Raw genomic sequence first — 25,367 nt, forward strand, 5'->3', positions numbered from 1 at the left:
TTCGTACAGGCCGATATCGCTCATTAACACTGACGCCAAAATTTTTGCTAAAATTTTAGCAACCCGCCTGTTGAAGGTCGTCTCATCCATCATTCACCCCAACCAATCCGGCTTTATGCCCGAAAAGTCTACGGCCACCAATCTCAGAAGAGTTTTCACCCACATGCAAACAACTCATGACAACAGTGGCACTAGAATATTGGTTTCTCTTGACGCAGCTAAAGCGTTTGACTCGGTCGAATGGTCGTACCTCTGGGCAACACTCCAAAAATTCGGCTTCGGTTCGCGGTTTATCCGCATGATCCAACTATTGTATCAGACACCCTCGGCCCAAATCAGACTTGGCAATCTGCTTTCTCCGCCCTTTCCCCTATCTCGGGGTACTAGACAGGGCTGTCCCCTCTCACCACTCCTCTTCGCTTTGGCTATTGAACCTCTGGCATTACGGATACGCCAAAATGTGAACATTTCTGGATATCGATATGGCCCATTGGAGGACAAACTAGCCCTCTACGCAGATGACCTCCTGTTATTCCTGGCGGATTATCACCATTCACTCACTGAAGCTCTGTCTGTCCTTCATACATTTGGTACTTACTCCGGCCTGCTGATCAACAAGGAGAAATCGGTGATATTGCCTATAGACCCTACCCCTGTCCAACCTGTAGCCACCTATGGCCTCCGCTGGGTGAAGGAATTCAAATACCTTGGGATCCTTCTGAAGTCTGACCCCCTGGCCTATATAGAGGATAATGTTACCCCCGGTTATTAACCAATTCAAAACTACTACGGGCATTTGGGCCAACCTGCCCCTAACTCTGTGGGGAAAGTCAACCTATTCAAGATGATATACCTGCCCAAATTCCTCTACAAACTTCACAATTCCCCGATTTGGCTCCCCAAAACAATCTTTCAAAAAATAAATTCAATTCTCATTCCCTTCCTGTGGGCGAACAAAATACCCCGTTTCTCCTGGAAACTGCTCTCGGCTCCAATATCCAAGGGCGGCCTGGCGCTCCCCCACCTGCATCTCTACTTTCTCGCTAGTCAACTCCAATATATCCACGGCTGGCTGCACTCGGATGATACTGACACTGGCAATGTTCTACTAGCCCTCCGTGTGGGGTCGTGGGAAGCTCTCAGACACCTGCCGTTTAGGAAGCTTGGGGACTACCGATCTTACCCCTCCACTGTCTCGACTCCACATAAAGCCTGGACTCTAGCTTGTCAAATCACTGGCCTGCCATCCCCGGTCATATCCCCCTATCTGGCTCTCTGGAGAAACTCCCATCTTCCCCACCTAAAAAACCTTCAAGATATGCATTACTGGCCCCAAATGGGGATAAAAGTTCTAGGAGATCTGCTGCTAGAGGGAACGTTCCCCACATTGACACAGCTGCAAGCCAAGACGGGGGGGAAGGAGATCCAATTCTACCGATTTCTACAATTGAGACATGCCTTTCAGGCACAATTTAACACACTTAGTGTGGCCTATGCCTCCCCCCCGATGGAAGTGGTTCTCCGTGCTCCCCAAACCTCTAAACTTATATCACGCCTTTATAACTCACTACTAGGCTCTACTCCTGCACCGTTCCTTCAGGCTCGTCACAAATGGGCCCACTGCATCCCCACTCTAACTGACGACCAATGGGAGGATGCCACTGACTCGCTATATCGTGACCTGATCTCCATCAAAGACAGAACGATCCAGTTCAAACTGATACACCAATTGTACAGTACTCCAGTGAAATTAATGAAAATGGGTCTTCGCCCTGATGCAAACTGCCCTAAATGTCACGCTTCGGACGCCTCCTTCTTGCATCTCCTATGGGATTGTCCACCGATCCATCAATACTGGATAGGGGTGATTGGCTATATGGTGGACAATCTAGAGTTCCCGAATGTACGCAATCCGGAAGTGTGCTTATTGAGTCTTATAGATGACCTCCTCCCGCTGAATAAATCTAGATCTCTGGCCAGGACTTTACTCTTTTATGCTAAAAAAGTGATTGTGATGACATGGATGGGTGACAAGTTTCCTACCCTGGATCGTTGGATCAACCTTGTTAATTCAGTGCTCCCCTCGATTAGAATAACTTATGAATCTCGAGGCTCCCCTGCGAAATTTCAGAAGGTGTGGGCCCCCTGGCTTGATACTCACTTAGTTGATGATTAGTGTTGCTTCTGTGGTCACTCTCATTTGTATTACGGCTAGCCCGTCTCTAACCTATTTGTAACAAGATGAGCATTCGTTTATAGAGCAGCTACCTCTTTATATGTAATATGCTAAACACTGTGCATTCTCTCTCCTTCTTTCTTTCCCTCTTTCTTCCCTTCCTTTCTTTCTTGTTTATTGTAAAATGAAAATAAAAACCTTTTAAAAAAAAAAAAAAAAATACACTTGCTGGTTCAGGAATAAAATTTTATATTGTAGAGTGAATTATTTGCAGTGTAAACAGTGTCATTTAGAAATAAAAACGACATCATAAAAATCATGTCAGAATCCCAATTTGCTCCTGCAACAATGAAATTACATTACTAATACTAATACTAATAGTTGGACTCCAGTGGCTGCAACACTATTTTCAAGAGGGATTGACTTAAGAAATCACTTAATGACTAATACAAACATAGGAGCTAAATTGCACCAGTGAAATTATATAAAGCAACCAATCAGATCTTTGCTTGTATTTCTTAAAGTAGACTGCCCAAAGATAATTGCTAATTGGTTGCTATTTTCAACTGCACTTGAGCAATTTAGCACCTGTCTTAGTGGATGAGCCATTTAGTTTGCTGGCAATGTGGCCGTGGGATTAAATTCTCTGTATTTTCTGAACTGGTACATATTAACATTTGTCTGATATTCAGTTATGATTTTTATAAGAAATCTGGGTTGCTTAATATAATTGTATAGTGCACTGAGTTTATTCACAGTTGCTGACACTATTGTCTACAAATGTATAATGTTTAGAGAATTCTAGTCCTGTGTCTACTCCTAATAGAACTAATTTATGTTCTTATCTGTCCACATGGAAAATTACCATCAGCAGGCGCCGGCGAAAAAACATTTGTTGCAACAAAAAAGTCACGCGTTTAAAAATTCTTGCGCGTAAAAATAATTTTGACTTTAATGCATTTGGACAAAAATTCTGTGCATGTAAAAATTGTCGCACGCATAAATATTTTGCATGTCAAAATTACTATGACGCCCATTGACTTTAATGCATCTGGACAAAAAAGTTGTGCATCTAAAAATTTTCACGCATCAAAATAATTTTGCTGTCCAATAACTTCAATGCATTTCGAAATGTTTTCCCCGTTTTCCGAATTTTTCCGTAGTTTTGCAAATTTTATTGGCAAGAGAAAGGGGACAGATTTGCCCTCAGCATCTGTTTCTCTTCATTCTGTCTTCATGCAGCAGTTGGGTGTCAGATATTCATTGACAGTTAGATCCAATATATCTTATAGGGGCTGCCTTTCCTAGCAAATGTATTAAAACTCACTCAAATAACTGATTGCAGTACAAACAAAATCGAATAAAACAACTGCCTTTTGCACAAATCCTGCATATAGAGAGACATGATGGCTGGTTTAATAGAGTGAGCTCTAATACATCTTCTAGGCAAAAGGAGCCCCCCTATAAGATGAATTGGATCTAACTGTCAATGAATATCTGACACCCAACTGCTACATGAAGAGAGAATGAAGAGAAACTGATGCTGAGAGAGGAATAGTGAACATAAACTTGATTATTTCAGAAACAATGCTAAATATTTAATTGATTGTATTTAGAAAGTTTCAGTATGCTGAAGCTTATATTAAATTTTCATTTTCGCAATAGTTCCCCTTTAAGGATAATAATAGACACCAGCCTTGGAAAGTCTTGCCATGGCCATGCAATAAACAGCAATTTTTTTCTGGTAAAATCTGTACTTCTAGTAGAGAAATGTAACAAGAAAATGTGTGTAAATTACTTTCTCCCCAGTCAGTAGAGATTTTTATGGCATAAAATCATCCCACGAAGCGGCACATTAAACCAGAGCCCCAAATGACTTTTCCCCCAACTGCAAGAGGTGAAGTGATTTCAGCGACTTTTTATGGCATGTGAGGTTTTGTGTTGTTCTGGCAGGAAGTGAGTGCTACTGTTTCTGCAGCTCGTTCAAATCACAGGCTTATTTTGGGATTTATCCGCTACCACTGGGTAAATAGAAGAGATTACATGACCTACCTCAGCATACATCATTTCTCCCCAGGTGAGAGTGACCTGTTACCTTAGAGTGACAGAGAGAAGAGACAGCCAGCAGAGAAAGCTTTCTAGCTAGTATAAATACTGCCTCTCTATTAGACATGTTGTGCCTCTCTATTAAACAGATACAAATAATTCACTTAAATCAAATAGACAAAGTAGCTAGGAATCTGGTCTGCATTCTGCTGTATGTTCAACATTTATTTGAACTCAGTATAAAAAAAACAAATTAAAGAAAAATAAATGCTTTCGTTCTGATATACCGTCAAAATTGTTCAGTGGATTCAAAGGTATGTGTAAAAGTCTGTGCCATTGTCTATCCCTTTCTGCACTGCTGGTTGTGTCTCATGAAACAGTGTAGCTCCACAGCTCTGTTAATCGGCCGGCTTCTGCTGCTGGATTATAACAGAAAGGCAGATAACGCATTAACAGCAGTTCTACTTACAAATAAAAATGAAAAATTGTAATTCATGTACGTGGAAACGATGCTTGGAATTAATTTCTATTGTCGTTAGAAATGGTTAGAAACTCGCTTAAAATTCAGTACTTTGGTTTCTAAAGGAACACGCTATGGTTATATATTCTGATTCAATGTCAATGGGTAAACAGCAGATATAGCTGGGAGTTTGTGAACCTGTGTGTGTATAAACGTAGTCACACCTATATCTTTATATATACATATATATATATAATGGCTCAAAAGAAGGTAGCACACACAGGACTAGCCTTTCTCAAAGTCAAAGGCTAGGGAAAGGCTAGGGACCTAGCCAAAACTTTATTTTTTTTCTGTTAAAATAAAAACCTTTTTTTCTCCATAAGTCCTGTGTGTGCTAGCTTCTTTTGAGCCATTATAAATACTAATACATAGCTCTGCACCCAGGCACCTTATACCAGCATATGTGTTGTGCCGGCATTTCTAGTTCTATATATATATATCAGTCCAATGAGTATCTGCACTCTAAGGCCAAAATATGTAATCGGGATGCATTGTTAAAATATGTATATATCCACGAATATCAGAAAGCCGGCACACCCATGTAAAAAAATGTGGGTGTGCTGGTTTTCTGATATTTGTGGATGGATATATATATATATATATATATATATATATATATATATATATATATATATATATATATATATATATATATATAGTCAACTACAAGAGGTCCTCTGCACTCAACCCATTATCAATATATTTAAGACAGAGACATTTTGTGCATACTGCTACTAAAAAATGCCTTAGCCTTTAAACAACACAGGGATTGTTTGTCCATATATTGCAATATTTTTTAGTAGCAGTATGCACAAAATGTCTCTGTCTTAAATATATTGATAATGGGTTGAGTGCAGAGGACTCTTGTATTTGTCTATATGTATTTTGTGGTCACAGCCTCATTGCACCCCCGCCTAATGGTTTTAAAAAATAGTGGTGAGCACAACTTTCCCTTGTTTGTTATATATATATATATATATATATATATTTATATATATATTTTATATATATATATATATATATATATATATATATATATATATATATATATATATATATATATATATATCCTTTTAGATGTAGTGTAAAATAAAGTATTATATTTTTATATTCAATTTTTGGCTCGTGAATTCTACTTCTGTTGGACGTTCCGGATTGGTGCCTGCCTAATGCTGTTTTTGTCGGGAATTACTCCCCTATGCTGAAGGTCTGGGGCATGAGCACCTGGACCCAACTTGGAAAGCGGTAAGCTTATCCTAATGACTTGATGGATTTATGCTCATGATAATTTGGTTATTTTATATATATATATATATATATATAAATATATATATAATATCTGAATCAACATAATTGAGCGCAGCCATACAATATTTATTTATGGGCGCAGGACTTAAAGAAGAAATAAACCTAATAAAGATATTTTGCCTAGTGGAGGATAATGTAAAGCCACTTTCCAATACACACAATTTCAATATTTCTGTAACACCTTTTATAAAATGTATCTGTCTGTCCTTGAACAATGTTGCAGAAACCAGCTGATCACAGGCAGTTAAAATATGTATGTGGGAAAAATGCTTACAAAGCTATATTTTCTTTCAGCAGGCAAAAATATTCGGGGGTTTCCATCCCCTTTAAACAGTCTCAATTACCCCTGACTCTATAACCAAAATAACTTGCCAATTTCCTTTTTCTTATTCAGGTATAAATACATGTAATGCCAGAGTCCTTATTTCACTTTGTTTTTGTAGCCCACATGCAGATAAACACGATATCAGATAGATAAATAAAAGATAGATAGATAGATCGATAGATAGATGGATAGATAGATAGATAGATAGATAGATAGATAGATAGATAGATAGATAGATAGATAGATAGAGTATACGTATGTAGATATATGTTTTGCTATTAAACCTTTATTAAATCAATACACTATACATATATAAATAAATATACTATTACAATACTAGTCTTATTTACTGTAATAATGAAAAGGAAGCCTTAGCCAAAATTGCAGCAGGGTATAAAGTCAGGGAGAGCCTGGTGTGAGCAGTATTTTTACCCCTGTTTGCTTTCTGTCTGGGCTTTGGTTAATAGATCTCAGCTTCATGGCATGTGAAAGGGATCAGTCCGGCACCTCTCTCTCTGTTTCTCTTTCTCTGCCCGTCTCTATCTGTGTGTCTCTCTCTGTTTCTCTAATTATTTCTGTGTCTCTGTGTGTGTGTGTCTTTCTCTCTGCCTCTCTCTATTTTTGTGTCTTTCTCTCTGTTTCTCTCATTCTCTCTGTGTCTCTGCCTCTCTGCCCCTTTCTATCTGAGAATCTCTTTCTGATTCTCTCTCTCTCTCTCTCTCTCTCTCTCTCTCTCTCTCTCTCTCTGTGTCTCTTTCTCTCTCTCTTTCTGCCCCTCTCTATCTGTGTGTGTCTCTGTCCCTCACTTTCTCTCTCTTCCTCTCTTTCTGTCTCTCTCCTTCTTTCTGACACTCTCTCTCTCTCTCACTTACCAGCAGCAGATGTAACTTTTACCTGAATGTTCCCATCTCTCCCCTCCTATAAGAACTGAGTGTATGCATTAGGATGGGCACCCACTTTATGCTCCAGTGATGACTCAGAACAAGGCAGACTGTAAACTGCTTAAATCAAGCCTGGGATAAAAAGCCACATATTATGGTCGGTGGATACATTTGCATAAAATGGGGCGAGCAGCACAGCTGAATCCAATCTTGCAGGCAGATAAGTGGAAAAAATAAGGGAATGACTCTAATCAGACATGAGAACAAGGCAATGCATTTCATATCTGGCTGCCTTTAGTAAATACTAAACTGAAATAGCCATGGCTTGGGCAGTCCAAAGGCAAACACATTTAAATGTATGGCTTCCTAAGTAACCTCATCCTCTGGCAACAAGATTCCCCTGGCCTGTTATAGTTACGTAGATACACAGTTATCCCAGGATTGTAAATGATGTCCTTAAAGTTCAACGTAGAACAAATCCAGGCTCAGTGTAGCAGTTAGAAGAGGAGAGATGCACCTGAACTATAGTTGACCCTGCGTGCGGTTCAATGGGAAGCGAGCGATTGTGATATCACTCAAAACAAATGAGTCATTACGCTTCAGTTTGTGCGCATCGCGTTGCGTTATGATGAATCACTAGAACGCGTTCTGAGCTACACACTTACTACAGCGTCCAGGATCCTCTGTAACTCTGTAACCCTCTCTCCTTATAGCTTCTTTTATTCCTTTTAATAACTTTCCATATTTTGCTGCGCTATAAAGAAGGGGATGGGGGTGGGAATAATAAGAGGTTGGTATTTATGCTGTCATTACTTGCTGTGACGCCACAAATGTTTATTTGTCACATGTGAGTGACAGAACCTATACAATGGGCCCCATTCCTTAAACACAGGCTGACAAGCAGGAAACAAAAAAAAAGAATTCGCTGCTGATTTTGATATTGTGCTAAAAAAGAATGCAGCCTTTTGAAGAGGTTCATTTTGGTTGGCTGGAGTTAAAAAAGCAAATATTTCACAGTGAGCCCTCCTGCTTTTCCCCCAGCATCGGCTGTCAATCCTCAGGCTCGTTATCCTTCCAATACATCAGTTTGTTTGGCTGATCTCAGCAAGGTTTTCTTGCACAAGTACAAGTATAATTGCTGTAATTCTACTGTATCATTTGGATCATTGCAGTATTGTTGTTTTCCACTCCTCATTCTCTCCCCTAACACTGAAATAACGCGCTCCAGTGTTAAATTAGCAGCTTGCGGATACGCCACAAATGAATGAAAGTTGGTTAAAAATAAATAAATAAGGCGACAAAATAACTTGGCAGCAGCAGCCGTTGTGACATCGCTCGTAATCAGGGGCCATTGTCTGGGTGATACTGTGCTACACAATCGCCCTATAGAAAAGCTACAGATATTCTATTGTTTAAGTACAGGGAGAGATGATCTTAATTATAGATCCCCAGCAGATCCATTGAGCAGCCCCCCCCCTCCTCCTTCCTATAGGAACACACATGTCACACTATTGTCATTTCACAGGCAATTTGTATAGGGCATGGGGGGGGTATTGTTTCTTCAACTCGTGTGTTTAATAAAGAATATTTCATTAACCCTGAAAAGGAACCACAACCTCTTGCAGTTATTCTTGTGTGTGTTATATTATGTCTATATAAATACACAGTGTGAGGACTGCAGCCTACAGGTGCATATGTGTTTTATATCGTTTTTAATCCATATATATATATATATATATATATATATATATATATATATATATATATATATAAATGTGTCTATAGACAGAAAGGCAGATATGTACATTTTCAGGGAGAGAAATGAGACAAAATGAACAATAAGAAACATAAACGATACGGGTTTTTATGTGTTTATTTAGCTGTGGATAAAAACCTCCGGCGCACACATTTTATATTATATTTATATGTGTTAACTGGAAATATATTATATATGTGTGTGTTTGTATGTATGTATATATCATGCATGTGTGTGTGTGGATGTATGTGTGTGTATATATATATATATATATATATATATATATATATATATATATATATATAAATTATTCAAAAAGCTTCTAGTGGGGACATTTTGGACACTGTACAACAATATGAGAATAAATTAAAGAACTTTTGGTTGCTGGTTGGTTGGTGGATAGATAGATAGATAGATAGATAGATAGATAGATAGATAGATAGATAGATAGATAGATAAAAATAGATAGATAGATAGATAAAAAATAGATAGATAGATCGATAGATCGATAGATAGATGATAGATAGATAATAGATAGATAGATAAATAGATAGATAGATAGATAGATAGATAGATAGATAGATAGATAGATAGATAGATAGATAGATAGATAGATAGATAATAGATAGAAAGATGATAGATAGATAGATAGATAGATAGATAGATAGATAGATAGATAAAAAATAGATAGATAGATAGATAGATAGATAGATAGATAGAAAGATGATAGATAGATAGATAGATAGATAGATAGATAGATAGATGATAGATAGAAAGATAGATAGATAGATAGATAATAGGTAGATAGATATATAATAGATAGAAGATAGATAGATAGATAGATAGATAGATAGATAGATAGAATGATAAAAAATAGATAGATAGATAGATAGATAGATAGAATGATAAAAAATAGATAGATAGATAGATAGATAGATAGATAGATAGATAGATAATAGGTAGATAGATAGATAGATAGATAGATAGATAGATAGAATGATAAAAAATAGATAGATAGATAGATAGATAGATAGATAGATAGATAATAGGTAGATAGATATATAATAGATAGATAGATAGATAGATAGAATGATAAAAAATAGATAGATAGATAGATAGATAGATAGATAGATAATAGGTAGATAGATAGATATATAATAGATAGAGGATAGATAGATAGACAGATAGATAGAATGATAAAAAATAGATAGATAGATATATAGATAGATAGATAGACAGATAGAATGATAAAAAAATAGATAGATAGATGATAGATAGATAGATAGATAGATAGATAGATGATAGATAGATAGATAGATAGATAGATAATTGATAGATGATAGATAGATAGATAGATAGATAGATAGATAGATAGATAGATAGATAATTGATAGATGATATAGATACAGTAGATAAAAATTTAATAATCCTTAGATTTTTTTTCCCCCATGAAGAGAAAAGTTTATTTCCTTCTCTTGCCAAAAGCGATGGTGTCTGGTTTAAGCGGTGCAAATTGTCTCTGAGTTTTACTGTTTCTTTACATAGTTTGCTGCTAAGATAGATAGAAATAATAAAAAAAATTGAAAACAAAATAATTTTACATGTTTACTATGTATATATATATATATATATATACACAGGGCAGGTGGGCAGTACAGAGATAGTCACACACAGGGCAGGTGGGTAGCAGGACACAGTTCTTCCCATGTTCTCAGGCGCAGCACTAAGTGGGGAGCCCGGGCTCTATTCAGGGGCAAATGAAGACACAGCTGTAGAAAGGTCTCTGTGGCGGCCGGGCAGCTGCACTGACAAACCTCAATTGGTTAATACATTTATACATTGTGTCTGGGCTGGACTGTGACCCCTGGCACTGCAAATTAGCCTTCCCCTGTATTTCATATACTGTGTATATTACTTGCCCTTTATCTTATTGCAAGGAAATCCCTGGAGCAAACTTCATGTATTTAACGAGTCATTGTTTCTATTAATCAAGAATCAGAATGAAAGTGTTTGGCTGTATCCCACATAATCGCAACGGATATCCTGAAATTCCCTGACTATTGGGCTTTCTTTTGACAGAAGCCGGGGGACTGGGTAGAATATAATATATGTGGTGGAAGGATGCCTTGGCCAAAGAGCTTACACTTCAGGACAGGCCCCGGAAAGCAATTGGAGCGGGTGCCTGGGAGTCACTAGCCTGACAGTATCATACATGTGCCGTACAGTCCCAGTCATTAATCCTTATATGATAACTTGCGACTGAAAGCGATGCCAGCAGCGACTTGTCACTTCTGCTCTAGTTGTCGCAGGCGATTAAGGGCAGGGAAGTTGGGGATTTCTGACAGACACAAACCTGTTCTGTACCGATCTTTCCTGTGTGTGATCAGATCTACTCAAATATTAGATATATAAATGATAATAGATAGGTAATAGATAGACAGATAGATAGATAGATAGATAGATAGATAGATAGATAGATAGATAGACAGACAGATGATAGATAGATAGATAGATAGATAGATAGATAGATAGATGATAGATAGATAGATAGATAGATAGATAGATAGATAGATAGATAGATAGATAATAGATAGATAGATAGATAGATAGATAGATAGATAGATAATAGATAGATAGATAGATAGATAGATAGATAGATAGATAGATAGATAGATAGATATACTGTAGATAGATGATGGATAGATAGATAGACAGAAAGACAGACAGACAGACAGACAGATACAGTGTTGGACAGGGACACCAGGGGCCCACCAAAAATCTTAGATCAGGGGCCCACTCTAAGTATTATCTTTCTTCCTCTCCTCACTAAACCTCTATTCTACTAGTCTCTTTTCTTTACATACTATAACCTATTATTCCATCTATTTAGCCTCTTTATTCTCATAGAAATAGGGAATGGCCATGAAAAAAGCCAAATGTTTAGAAGCAAGAGACCCACTGATACCTGGGCCAACCGGGAGTTTTCCTGGTATCCCTGTGGGCCAGTCCGACACTGGATAGATAGATGATAGCTAGATGGTGGATAGATAGATGATAGTAAAATTGAATACATAAATACGTATACAGTATACTGTAGGTAGATATTGATATGCAATGTGTATATATATAATAATCCAAATTTAATTAAAAAATATTTTTTTCTATTTTAACATCAATTTTTGGAGTCTTTGCACAGACAGTAGCACAAGTGTGTATCAGTAGATCATATATCAGTAGGTTGATCTAGTTTAGAGAGATAATAATAATTAATAGAGAGTTGTATGGAATGGCTGGAATAGGAATCAGAGATGAGAGTGAAGTGTTAGAGAAGATGAAGTTCTGCAGCAGCAGCAAGTGGAATTGATTTCCAATGTGAGACTCATTTAAAGCCATAGAGCCCGTGGCTGGAGTAGAGCGCGGGCCCCAGTGATAGAGGCGAGTTCATTGCTGTTTATGGGGGGAGGTGGAAGAAACACTGAGAGTAGTAATACAACTCATGTCATTATGGAGTGAAGTGACAAGTAATTGGCGTTTAGCAGCTCGTTCGCCTCACAATAGTAACGACTCTCCCCGGAATCCATGCAAATGAGCCGATCCAGAACAGGCTTTGCAGGCAGCCATTGGCCACTCGGTGCATTAAGAGTAGCGGAGCCCCTCGCAGCCAATCCAGTAGCTCGCTGTGTGGAACACGTGGAAGAGAGAAGCTCAGGAGCTGTGCCCATCACTCAGCCACTTACTGGTGCCCTGAGCAAGAAGAGGGGAGAGACGGGCACTGATGTACTGGGATCCTCACACCCTCCTCGTCCCATTGAGACAGTCCGGAGCTCAGCATTGAGCCTAGAGACACCGCCATGAGCAGCCACTACCAACAGGAGACTTCTGAGAGGCCGGAATGTAAAAGTAAATCCCCCACCCTGCTCTCTTCTTACTGTATAGACAGTATCCTGGGCAGGAGGAGTCCCTGCAAGATGAGACTGCTGAGCGCCCACAGCATTCCTTCCCTGGCACATCGGCTGGATCCGGACAAAACTTTGGAAGGTAAAAAGCGCTCAATTTGCACTTGCACTTGCGCCCAAATTCCTGGCTTCGCTATAGAGCAGCTCAAACAGGCCTGGCACCTATTCCCCTCACTCACTGCAATTTTCTTCCCCCAGAAACCCGCAGCTGCTCTTATGTATCACTAGACGCAAACTTAGCGCCAAGTGGCGCCAGGGAAGCAGCATTTTCCTGGGAATTCCTAAACCACATGGTTCCTTCTGCAACACTGGGTAATCATTCAGAGGAATGATCATAATGTATCTCTTTATATTTATATACGAATCACCCCAGATATTTGGTGCAACCTTTATTATTTCTTAGGACACGGTGAAATCAATTCTTTAAAATATATTTTAAGCGAATCTTTTCAATGGTTTCGATTAGATCCCTCTTATAGGCAGCGGGGCAATATTATTCGCCTTTACTGGATAATAAAATAAATCAGTGTGTTTTTGCCATTCCAACCTGTAACGCGTATGGCTTTTATTTATTCGATTTATTGCTATTTTATACGAATTACATTCATGATCTGCCAGTGCCTGTGTGTCTGGGAATTTTCATTGATTTTTACTGCACAAGGAAAATTCGATGTTTTCACAAAAAAAATTGTAAAATCTGGAATTTTAAAAAAAAAAAAAAAAAATTCAGGCTATTTTTATATTTAAGCAGATGTTTCCCAGCATGCCTTGTGCCCGCTGCCCATTTAATGGCGCAGTCCAGGCGCAGCAAAGTGATATTTAAGCGCAATTTCCTGTATCTGGATCCCTCCTACTCAGACGGGCCTGGAGTTGAAATCTACTTGGAACATGTGTTGGAATTCCTTGTTGACAATAATTAGACAGTTTCCAAAGGCATCCAATTAGCAGGCAGACCCCTCCACCCATCAAAGCTGCTTTATGAGCTGAATCCGAGTCAGGAAGAAGCATTAGCAATGGCAGGGGAAACAACTGCACAAAAAATGGACTGTTTTTATTCTATTGGCCCAATTCCTGCTGATTAGATTTCTGCTTTATTATAAGTAAAGTTGTGTGTGTAGCACCTTCATTGAATGATTTAATTGTTGTTCCATTCATTGTGTCTCCCAAATGTAGGGTCCCCTAAGGGCAATGCTCCATTTGAAGGGGATTTGCACCTGCCCCCCAAACTGAGGAGACTGTACGGTCCTGTGGGGGTCGGTGGCAGGATACAGCTGCAGTCGGTTGCTGATAACAGATCTGGGGTGCCTCGTTCAGAAAAGACTGATCGCATTTTACTTTTGGGGGGAGCAGCAGGGGAAAATACTTGGGACAGTCACAGCCTAAAGATCAGCCAGGCCCCACAGGTCAGCATCAGTCGCAGCAAGTCGTACAGAGAGAACAGCGCCCCCCTGCTGCTGCGAGAGGAGTCCAGTCCGGAGAGTCTCCTGCAACAGTCGCAGATGCAAAATAGCTCCACAACCACCGCCTGCAATTCTTTACAGGACAGACTCGGGGCCCTTTCTCAGAGTCCCAGGGATGAAGAAGATGACGATGAGGAGGACGAAGAAGAGGAGGAAGAAGAAGAAGAGGAATCAGTCAAACAACATAACTCCAGCAACCCCAACAGGGGGCATCTAATAGATCAGCAGCTCCCGCACTTCCAGCAGCAGCAGACACTTCCCGGGTGCGGAACTGACGCGGAGCTGTCGCCTAAGGAGGAGCTGATGCTGCACTCTTCAGATGCTGATGGTAAAGACGGAGAGGAGAGTGTGTGTCTGTCTGCCGGCAGCGACTCCGAGGAGGGAATGTTAAAGCGCAAGCAGAGGAGGTACCGCACCACCTTTACCAGTTACCAACTGGAGGAGCTGGAGAGGGCCTTCCAGAAAACCCACTACCCTGATGTCTTCACCAGGTACAATAGCGAGGGGGCTGTTGGGGTTGGGGGTTGTTGCAGTCTGCTAAGTGAATTAGTCGCAGCTTAGGTGCTAATAATAATAATAATGATCAGGGGTCCAGCAGCCCAACCATCCACAGCAAATGGGGATTAAAAATTAGTGAATTCAACATCAGTCTACTAAGAAAAATATTTCTCGGTGCAGAATTAAAGAGGTTCTTGCACTGAAAACAAAATCCAAGTCCTGTCTCTTACTCCTCAAAACAAAATCCAAGTCCTGTCTCTACCCCTCTCTACTCCTGCCTGTGCCCCCGGGTCATTGGGTTTAATCTTGAGGCCGGACCCCAAAGAGGACGTATTCTTGCTGATCAGTTTGGATGGGGACAGATGGAGCAGAGAATGACTGGTAGAGACCTGGTATCATATATATAATTTAAGATTCATAGTATCCAAATACTCTAGAAAACGAGACTTTATGATTTTCTTATATACACACAAATATATATATATATATTTTATGATATATTTATAATGATGATAAACTGAATCATTAACTAAATTATTCCGATTTATTCCGAAGCATTATACATTGTCAAGAATTGCTACGAATATTATTACATTGGTTGCAATCCCGAAATTAACTGGATATAATAATTATAATAATAATAACAATAATAATAATACTAATACTACTGTTACTACTTCTACTAGTAATAATATGAATAATGCTAATAATAATAACAACAATAATAATACTAATAGTACTGTTACTACTACTAGCAATAATATTAATAATAACAATAATAATAACAATAATAATAACAGTACTACTACTAATAATAAAAATAATGAACACCTAGCGAAGATCTGCTACACAATTGTATTCAAGGCAACAGCAGTACAATCCCACTGGATGGATAGAAAAAACCTTTATACTCTCATTAAAATAATTAGTAAATACTCATTGGTTGCGTTTCCTTGGGACACTGCGACAACAGGGGAATTAAATGTAACTCGTCTCAGTAATTCTCGTTAAGAAGAACTTGTAACAATTCTATTAATGACCAAACATTGGTGATTAGGATATTGCTGAGTGTGATTCTAGTGCAATTGATGCTCCCGTAAATTATACATTAAAGCATAAAACGGAAACTTAAAATATATACATATATTTTTAAAAAAAATAATTTTACTTTTAGCCCCATTGTAGGTAAATATGAAGCACTGAGTGAGTGAGCAGGGCTGTGACTGTAGTGTGTGTAAGTGTGTCATGTCACAGCTATTATTGTGAGCAGCAATTGTTTGTATAAGTCTAGTGACAGGGAGGCTGATCTCTATATTTAACAAGAGTATTGCGCTGCGCTGTATCTATACAAGCTCAGGCCCAGGTTACAAGGACTGGTTGGGTAGAATATTCGGTATCTGATGGGATTTCTTGTCTCTGTTCTCTAGAGAGGAGCTAGCGATGCGCCTGGATCTGACCGAAGCCAGAGTACAGGTGAGTTGCTGCTGCTCATGGCGTCCTGATGCTCAGCCTCTCTTCTTTCGTTCTCTTTCTTTCTTTTTCTTTCTTCCTTTTTCTTATGTAGTGATCTAGTAAATTATTTTCTAGTAAATTTATTTTTCTTTCTCTTCTAGAATTCTGTATATTCTTTCTTTCTTTCTTTCTTTCTTTCTTTCTTTCTTTCCTTTTTTCTTATTTCTATGATTCTGTATACTTCTTTCTTTCTTTCTTTCTTTCTTTCTTTCTTTCTTTCTTTCTTTCTTTCTTTCCCCTTACTATTATTCTTTTTCTTTCTTTCTTTCTTTCTTTCTTTCTTTCTTTCTTTCTTTCTTTCTTTCTTTCTTTCTTTCTTTCCTTTTTTATTTTCTCTTTCATTGCCTCAGCTGTTCCAATAATAAATATATGGGCCACTTGGTGCCTATTTATAGATCTCCCAATGTCAGTATTGACTAAATACTGAGCTGAAAACAATTCCAGGGAATTCCAGGGAATTAATGAATCAAATAACGGGGCAATTATTACATTGCGCCTTTGCTAAAGGAAAGGCACAAGTTTGAAGGCTACTGGGGAGGGATGAGGATCCCTGGAGTTGAAAGCAGTGTCCATAGCTGCTAAGGTGGGATATTCTTTCTCTATTTCTCTTTCTGCCATTGGAATAAACAAGTTCCATTTGGCTGCGCTCAAGTCTCCATAAAAGCGCACTTAGCGTTAGAACAAACAGGTTGATTTCATGGCTAATGCTGTTTGATTTGCCAGCTTTTTTGATAGCAATAAGCCTGCGCTGATCTAATAGCCGGGGCTGGGAGTGAGTGCAAAGCTATTAGAGGTGTTTGCTGGCCATACCCGAGTGCATTAGCCCCATCTCATGATAAACACTGGCATTGCCCTAATTGGCAACACAAAACAGATGTCCCCTGGCCTGGGAGCTGAGCAAATCACTTTACAGTTACAATGAAGGGCTGATAAAGGATAATAAATTCCATATGGCTCATTTAATACACAACAGCTTCTTGCATTACAGGCGCTAAGCTGACAGCTCTCCCTGCTCTTGTTGACACATTTCTCCATTGTCAAACAGGGAAGTGACAGCAACTCAGTATTTTTCTTTTTTTTTTGGAGATGGGGGAATTCGTGGGAAAGTTAGAGGTAAATTTAGGGAGGACGTGAAAGAGCTGCTGCGCGCTATCCGTGGCGCTAACTGATTCATTGCACGGACTCTTGCGCGGATAATACAAATCGCTTGTGAGTCATAAAAGAGTTTCTGTCCGGCTTGAATTAACTAAACACCCAATGGTTCCCCCTCCACTCCGCCCAGATATTAAATACAAGCAGTGTTTATTTTATATTTAAAAAAAAGCTCTGTATTTAATATGCAATGTAATTGGCATTTATGATTGTTAAATACCACATGGTAATGTTGAAGCAGATGGAGATTCTGCAGCAGAAGCAGCAGGACAGACAGGGCGATTTATTTGTGCAGCTTTTACACAGAGCGACAGTGGAATGTCCCGGCTCATCGGCAGATTCAGGTGGTGCGATTAAATAGACAGGGATTTAATATGACACTTCTGTCTGTTGTGTCTGAGTTTTACTGACTCAGTGTAGTCTGTCTGTATAAAATAAAAGTGCTACTAACTACTAAGCGAATATTGTTTATTCGTAACAATGAGCCGGTGCAGGATATAATAAATGAGCGACAGATTTACATCTTCATTTATTTTAAATGATTATTTGCCATTGAGTGATAATTCACATACATACACAAAATAAACCTCCTATTGGACTTGCTAACAGTCTAACTAAATATTTATACAACGGTTTCCCAAAAATCCAGCCATAAACAAGGGGATCGAATTGATCGTGTTAATTCGTTTGATGAATACGATACCGATCGAGTTTACAAAACGTAATGTTGTTATTTCTGCAGGACAGACACAGCAGAATCGCATATATTTATTTATTTGTTAATTAATATAATATGAATTAATATCACTCCTCTCTCCTGTCTTACACCGACAGCACAACGAATTCATACAAAAACATATTTTATACCACTGTATGTGGGGGGGGGGAATCTGTTTTCTAGTAACCCATTATCCAGAAAAGCTCCAAAATAGGGAAAGGAATTTAAGAATGTAAAAAATTCAAGTTCCATTTAAACAAACATTTAAGTTTGATTTATTTTTTCTTTGTAGAGTGGATATATATGTATATATGCGTGTGTGTGTATAGATATATGTCGCTGCTGCTGCTGGCATAATATAATAATATAATACTCATGTTGCTACTTTGGGCGATTTCTAGGTTTGGTTCCAGAATCGCAGGGCGAAGTGGAGAAAGAGGGAAAAGGCAGGAGCTCAGACACACACGTCGGGCCTCCCTTTCCCCGGGCCCTTGTTGGCCGGTCACCCCCTGGGCCCCTACCTGGACGCGAGCCCCTTCCCACCTCACCATCCTGCACTGGACTCCGCCTGGACTGCTGCAGCCGCCGCGGCCGCCGCTGCCTTCCCCAGTCTGCCTCATCCACCGCCCGGCTCTGCGGCTCTGCCTCCCGGGGGATCTCCGCTAGGACTCAGCACGTTCCTCGGAGCAGCAGTGTTTCGGCATCCAGCCTTCATCAGCCCGGCCTTCGGCAGGTAACGCACCACCGCTCTCATCTTCTCCCCTGTCTGTGCTGAGTGCCGGTCTGTGCCTCCCTATGGCCAATCTGAGTTTCATGACTAAACTGTTTGGCTACATTGTGCCAGTCACTTACTATGGCAGAATCACTGACAGCAGCAAAGCTCTCAACTCTATTCACTTGGTCACTTCTAAGCCTGAAATTGCGATGTAGTAATCTAGTAAAATTCTCTTTTTCTTTCTTTCTTTCTTTCTTTCTTTCTTTCTTTCTTTCTTTCTTTCTTTCTTTCTTTCTTTCTTTCTTTCTTTCTTTCTATCATTCTGTATACTATTATCTTTCTTTCATTCTTTCTTTCTTCATTCTGTTTACTATTTTCTTTCGTTCATCATTCTGTATACTATTATCTTTCTTTCTTTCTTTCTTTCTTTCTTTCTTTTTCTCTTTCTTTCTTTCTTTCTTTCTTTCTCTCTCTCTCTCTCTCTTTCTTTCTTTCTTTCTTTCTTTCTTGTTACTATCATTCTGTATACTGTCATCGTTCTTTCATTCTTTCTTTCTTTCTTTCTTAATTGTTTACTATTTTCTTTCTTTCATCATTCTGTATACTATTATCTTTTTCTTTCTTTCTTATGTCTATCTATCTATCTATCTATCTATCTATCTATCTATCTATCTATCTATCTATCTATCTATCTATCTATCTATCTATCTATCTATCATCTATTTTCTTTCTTTCTCTTTCTTTCTTTCTTTCTTTCTTTCTTTCTTTCTTTCTATAATTCTGTATACTATTATTTCTTTTTTCTCTCTTTCTTTCTTCTTTCTATTATTCTGTATACTATCTTTCTTTCTTTCTTTTTCTTTTCGTCTTTGTTGTATGCTATCTCTCTTTTTCTTTCTTTCCTTTCTTTCTATCATTTTGTACAGTATATATTATATCTTTCTTTCTTTTTCTTTCTTTCCTGTTTCTTTTGTCTTTTTATCATTTTGTATACTATTATCTCTTTCTTTCATTTTCTTTCTTTCCTCTTTCTATCATTCTGTATACTATTATTTTTCATTCATTCTTTCTTTCTCTCTTTCTATCAGTTTGTATACTATTATCTCTTTCTTTCTATCAACTTGTATATTGTTATCTTTATTTCCTTATTTTTCTATTTCTTCCTTTCCTAGTCATACTATTTTCTATCTCTCACTCTCTCTCCCTTCTTTTCTCCATTCTAACTTCTTTCTTTCTTCCTCTCTTTGTCTCTCTCTCTCTGTCCATTTTTTGTCTATAAAAACTGTACAATTAGGGCATATAAATGGCTATTATTTGCTTTGCCCTGGCACAGGATTATGGGGGCACTAGCATAGTGGGTTATGGCTACTGTACCTAATAAAGAGCCGTTGGGCAGACTCAGAAGCACAAACATCTCTGCCTGACATTGTCTGGTGTCCAGAGAATATTGGGAAGTTTCCCTTGTAAGAAAAATATGGAATATGTTTAGAAAACTGTCTGGATAGAATGTTCCTGGCAGAACTGAATGTGTGATTTACTGCATGAGATAAAACAATGGCACAGCAGAGAAGGAGCTGGAGCAAAGCATAAAATATATGGCTGAGGTGAAATATACCAGTGATAAATAATAGTTTCATGATAAAATCCCCAATTAACTCCAGAGGAACGATGGAAAAAAACATCTGCTTAGCTCATATTTCTTGTTCCTTAAATAGGATTTCAAATAACATGTTTTATTGAATCCCTGATGACCAACAAACACCCACCCCCAATTAGTAAAGGAGCTACACAATTCATTGCAAAGTATTACAAACTAATTACTTGCAAAGAAATACAACAAACATCTGGGGAGGTCACAGGGACGGGAATATTTCCATGAACGCCGAGCAAGAGCAAAGAAAAGGATTTCAAGGGACACTAAACCCTCAGAATATATCAGAGTTAATTAACAACGTTCCTAAATATTAAGTAACTTAATCAATACACTTTGCAGTTATAATAAAGGTCAACAATACAATTTCATTCACATTCAAAAGGGGGGGGGGAGTAAAGACATTTGTGTCTTTATGGTTAATATAGATGTTGCATACTTGGGAAAGAAATGGAGGTGTCTGTCACGTTAATCTCATCCATTGAAAACCACCAAATTAGAAGTAATCGAGATACTTAGAATTAGGGATGTACGAATCCAGGATTCGGTTCAGGATTCAGCCGGGATTAGGCCTTTTTCAGCAGGATTCAGATTCAGGCGAATCCTTGTGTCTGCCCGAACCATATCCGAATCCTAATTTGCATATGTCACAAAACAAGGAAGTAAAAAAAAAAAAAAACATTTCTACCTTTTCCTTTCCCGCATATTCAAATTAGGATTTGGATTCGGTTCGGTATTCGGCCGAATCTTTCAAGAAGGTTTCAGGGATTCGTCCGAATCCCAAATAGTGGATTTGGTGCATCCCTACTTAGAATCCACGTCTTTACTTTAACCACAAACCCAATAGCTGAAGGCGAAGACACAGGGGTGGATGGTATGGACTATAAACTCTCTGTAACAAACACAGCCAGGAGTCTCACTAATACCCCAGTCTGTAATGGTCAGTGTCACAGATTAGCCTGCACTAAAATACACTTTCCCTTCTGCATCTTCCAATATCTCAGCGCAGAGACCCCTAATCATCACTGTGGCTAATACAGAGGCTACAGATCTCCGTGTGGCTGTTAGACCTGTCACCTGTATTTTGGTGACTTCTGAGGGAAGAGCTGTGACACCTCCTTAGGAAGGCGCTATTACTGTTGTGTCAGTGTGCTGGGATGCTGGCTGGCTGATGGATTGCTGACATTAAGCTGCTGGGAAAAGGACAATCTAAATGTTACATTCCGCCACAAAAGGCCATCAGTGCTGAGAAACAGTTAAACACTGACATCGGTGGGAAGAGCAAAATGGCAGAGTCAGGCAATAAAGAGATTATGGAGACAGTGGCACTCAGGTGAAATGTATTCAGAGCAGGAGTGGGGATCTCTGTGCATTGCTATTGCTCTGATCAGCAATCAGTCAACTACAATCAGCTTCTTCATCAGGCTCACAGGCTCCTTGCGTTTAGCAGGGTGGCCACTTGCCCTTTATCTTATATACACATTGTATATGAGGCTGATTCTTTTCAACCAGCTAAATATTGTCTTAATTACTCTCAATTAGATAAGAATAAAAAGCTGTGCCAATCAGCTTGTTCCTCTATCTATACAGGGTTGTAACTACAGAGGAAGGAGACCCTGCGGCTGCAGGGGGCCCAGGAGATATAGGGGCCCCACAAGGCCCTAATTAATATACCATTTAAATAAATATTGGTAAAACAGGTCAACCTGTATAGATATATACATAGATAGATAGATAGATGATAGATGATACATAGATGATAGATACAGTGGTTGTAGATAGATGATTAATAGATGATAGATAGATGATTGCTAGATATATGGATAATTGATAGATGATGCATAGATGATTGATAGATAGATAGATGATAGATAGAGATGATTGATAGATATATAGATGATAGATAGATAGATAATAGATAGATAGATAGATAGATAGATGACAGATGATTGATAGATATAGGGATAGATATATAGATAGATTGTAGATAAAAGATAGATGATTAATAGATAGATAGATAGATAGATAGATAGATAGACACTCCCATTAGGTTATATAAGATGAAGGGAGGGCAACACTTGGCAATATCAGGTGGGAGGGTTTAGTCACACAAAATATGGAGACACATGTCACTAGCTGACTGATTCCCAGTAGAGGTATGGCACCTCTTATCTGCCATGCTTGGGGTTCTTTTAAGGCAGTGATCCCCAACCAGTAGCTCGTGAGCAACATGTTACTCTCCAACCCCTTGGATGTTGCTCCCAGTGGCCTCAAAGCAGGAGCTTATTTTTGAATTCCAGGCTTGGAGTTTTGGTTGTATAAAAACCAGGTGTTCTGCCAAACAGAGCCTCCTATAGGCTGCCAGTCCATATAAGGGTTACCAAACAGCCAATCACAGCTCGCATTTGACATCTCCATGGACTTTTTCAAGTTTGTGTTGCTATCCAACTCTTTTTTACATTTAAATGTGGCTCATCAGTAAAATGGCTGGGGACCCCTGTTTTAAAGCTTTGGAACACCGTGCCTTAATCTACTAAAGGACATCAAACACATTTGACTGACTGGCCATGGATATACAATAAATAGTCTTTTCATAGAATTCTGGATAATGGGTTTCAATAGATATCATACCTCTGTTAAAGGCAGATTACAAATTTTCTTCCAGTTTCCTCACTTAACTATATATGGGAGTGGGCGCTGCCATATTGCTCACTTTCACAAAGGCATCTTCAGAGTTTAAAGCGGTTGTTCACCTTTGAGTAAACGTTTAGTGTGATGTAGAGAGAGAGATTTTCTGAGACAATAACAATTGTTTTTCATTTTTTTATTATGTGTAGTTTTTGAGTTATTTAGCTTTTTATTCAGCAGCTCTCCAGTTTGCAATTTCATCTTGTTGCTAGGGTCCGAATTCCTCTAGCAACCATGCCTTAATTTGAATAAGAGACTGGAATATGAATAGGAGAGGCCAGAATAGAAATAGAACAATACATTTGTAGCCTCACAGAGCATTTGTTTTAGATGGGGTCAGTGACCCCCATTTTAAAGATGGCAAGAGTCAGGAAAACAAGAACTATTAAAAAAAGAAAACAAAAACCAATTGAAAAGCTGCTTAGAATCCTATAACTTACTAAACGTTTACTTAAAGGTGAATCACCCCTACAATGAAAGAGCAGGTTATATAGGGATTTATAGGGTTCTTGGTGTATCCAAGGCCACAGACATAATTTACTGATGTATTTCCCAGCATAATTGGCTCCACTGAAAGCCGCCATAAACTTTTGTTGTGTCCCTAGATGCAATCTATACTAGAAGGCAGGCCCAGGACTTAAAGTGGACCTGTCACCTACACATAAAAAAACTGCATAATGAAAGTCCTTTCCAAATTAAATATGGAACCCCAAAAATTTTTTTCATTAAAACATCCATACCTGTTATAAAGGTGTTTAAATATCTAAACTGTCAATCAAATATTACCTGCCCCGCCTCTATGCCCGTGGCATAGAGGAGGGGCAGTCAATTACTTTCACTTTCCATTCAGCACTTCCTAGATGTCACTGCTCTCCCCACATTCCCCCTTCCCTCCTCAGGCTCTGTAATTGTGTAGGACACTGCACATGGACATTAGGTCCCTCATTCTGGTTCATACACAAGATTTTGGGGTGATACACAATTTCCCTTAATAACCGTGTCCACAAAATGGCAGCTGCCTGCTTGCTGTGATTGTATAATTCCAAAACAGAAGGAAACAAAATTTAAATAATAAATACAGTGTAAGTAAAGTTTATTTTGCTCAACTAACATGATAAAAAAGAATTTGAAATTATTTCTTAGGGTGACAGGTCCCTTTAAGCCTGTTTGTAGGTATCAGTTGAAGTCATAATGGACCTTGTGCCGCTGTCAAGTCAAAGTAATAGTCACAACAAGTGCATTGGCCCCTGGCAGATGGAAACATTAGGGCAAACAATATGCATGCACTTTAGCCCGTAAAAATGACCACATGGAAACAGCTGAACAAACCAGAACCAAGAATCTGTTATTTGCCCACAATGCTCTTTGCTCCATGATATTCGTTACCAGCTTCCAAAACTAGGCGCTAAGTTTTGATTGTCTATTTTTTTTTGCAGACTTTTCTCCACTATGGCTCCTTTAACCAGTGCTTCCACCGCTGCAGCTCTCCTAAGACAACCCAGCCCTGCAGTGGAAAGTGCGGTGCAATTGAGTGGGCTCTCCGACCCAGGCACGGCCGCAGCCGACAGACGGGCCTCCAGTATAGCCGCCCTCAGGCTAAAAGCGAAGGAGCACGCGGCCCAGCTCACACAGCTCAATATCATCCCCGGGAACAACACAGGGAAAGAGGTTTGCTGAGCCGAGGAAGGCCTCCAACACCCCTACCGAGACCAAATGGAATAGAAGCAAATCAAATGTGGACCAGTGACTGTTGGATCCTGGGTGTCCTGCTTGAAGATTCAGATCATCAGTCCAGACACTGGATGCCTTGCAGTAATAATGAGTGTAACTTTTATGCAGATATTACTCAGCATAGCCTTGGCTTAGAGTCAGGAGTAAATTCCTTACAAACAAATAAAAAATACTTGTTTTGGTTATGCATAGGGTTCTTATTCACATGGGACCTTCCCTCAATGCTTAACCGCAATGCTAATCCTCAGACCCCCCTCTCTAGTCTGGATTGGGA

At 38.9% G+C, this 25,367-nt stretch overlaps 1 protein-coding gene across 1 annotated transcript; it reads left to right on the forward strand.

The window, feature by feature from the left end:
• The first annotated feature begins 12,747 nt into the window (after positions 1 to 12,747).
• Positions 12,748 to 25,058, forward strand: arx.S (aristaless related homeobox S homeolog). The gene is given in 5 exon segments (NM_001085860.1): positions 12,748 to 13,050; positions 14,142 to 14,919; positions 16,354 to 16,399; positions 18,710 to 19,041; positions 24,799 to 25,058. Coding segments are annotated over 5 exon segments (1,584 nt in total). The 5' UTR covers positions 12,748 to 12,863; the 3' UTR covers positions 25,040 to 25,058.
• The last annotated feature ends 309 nt before the right edge of the window (positions 25,059 to 25,367 follow it).

The sequence above is a fragment of the Xenopus laevis genome, chromosome 2S (genome assembly GCF_017654675.1).
Source record: "Xenopus laevis strain J_2021 chromosome 2S, Xenopus_laevis_v10.1, whole genome shotgun sequence".
NCBI classification, from domain to species: domain Eukaryota; kingdom Metazoa; phylum Chordata; class Amphibia; order Anura; family Pipidae; genus Xenopus; species Xenopus laevis.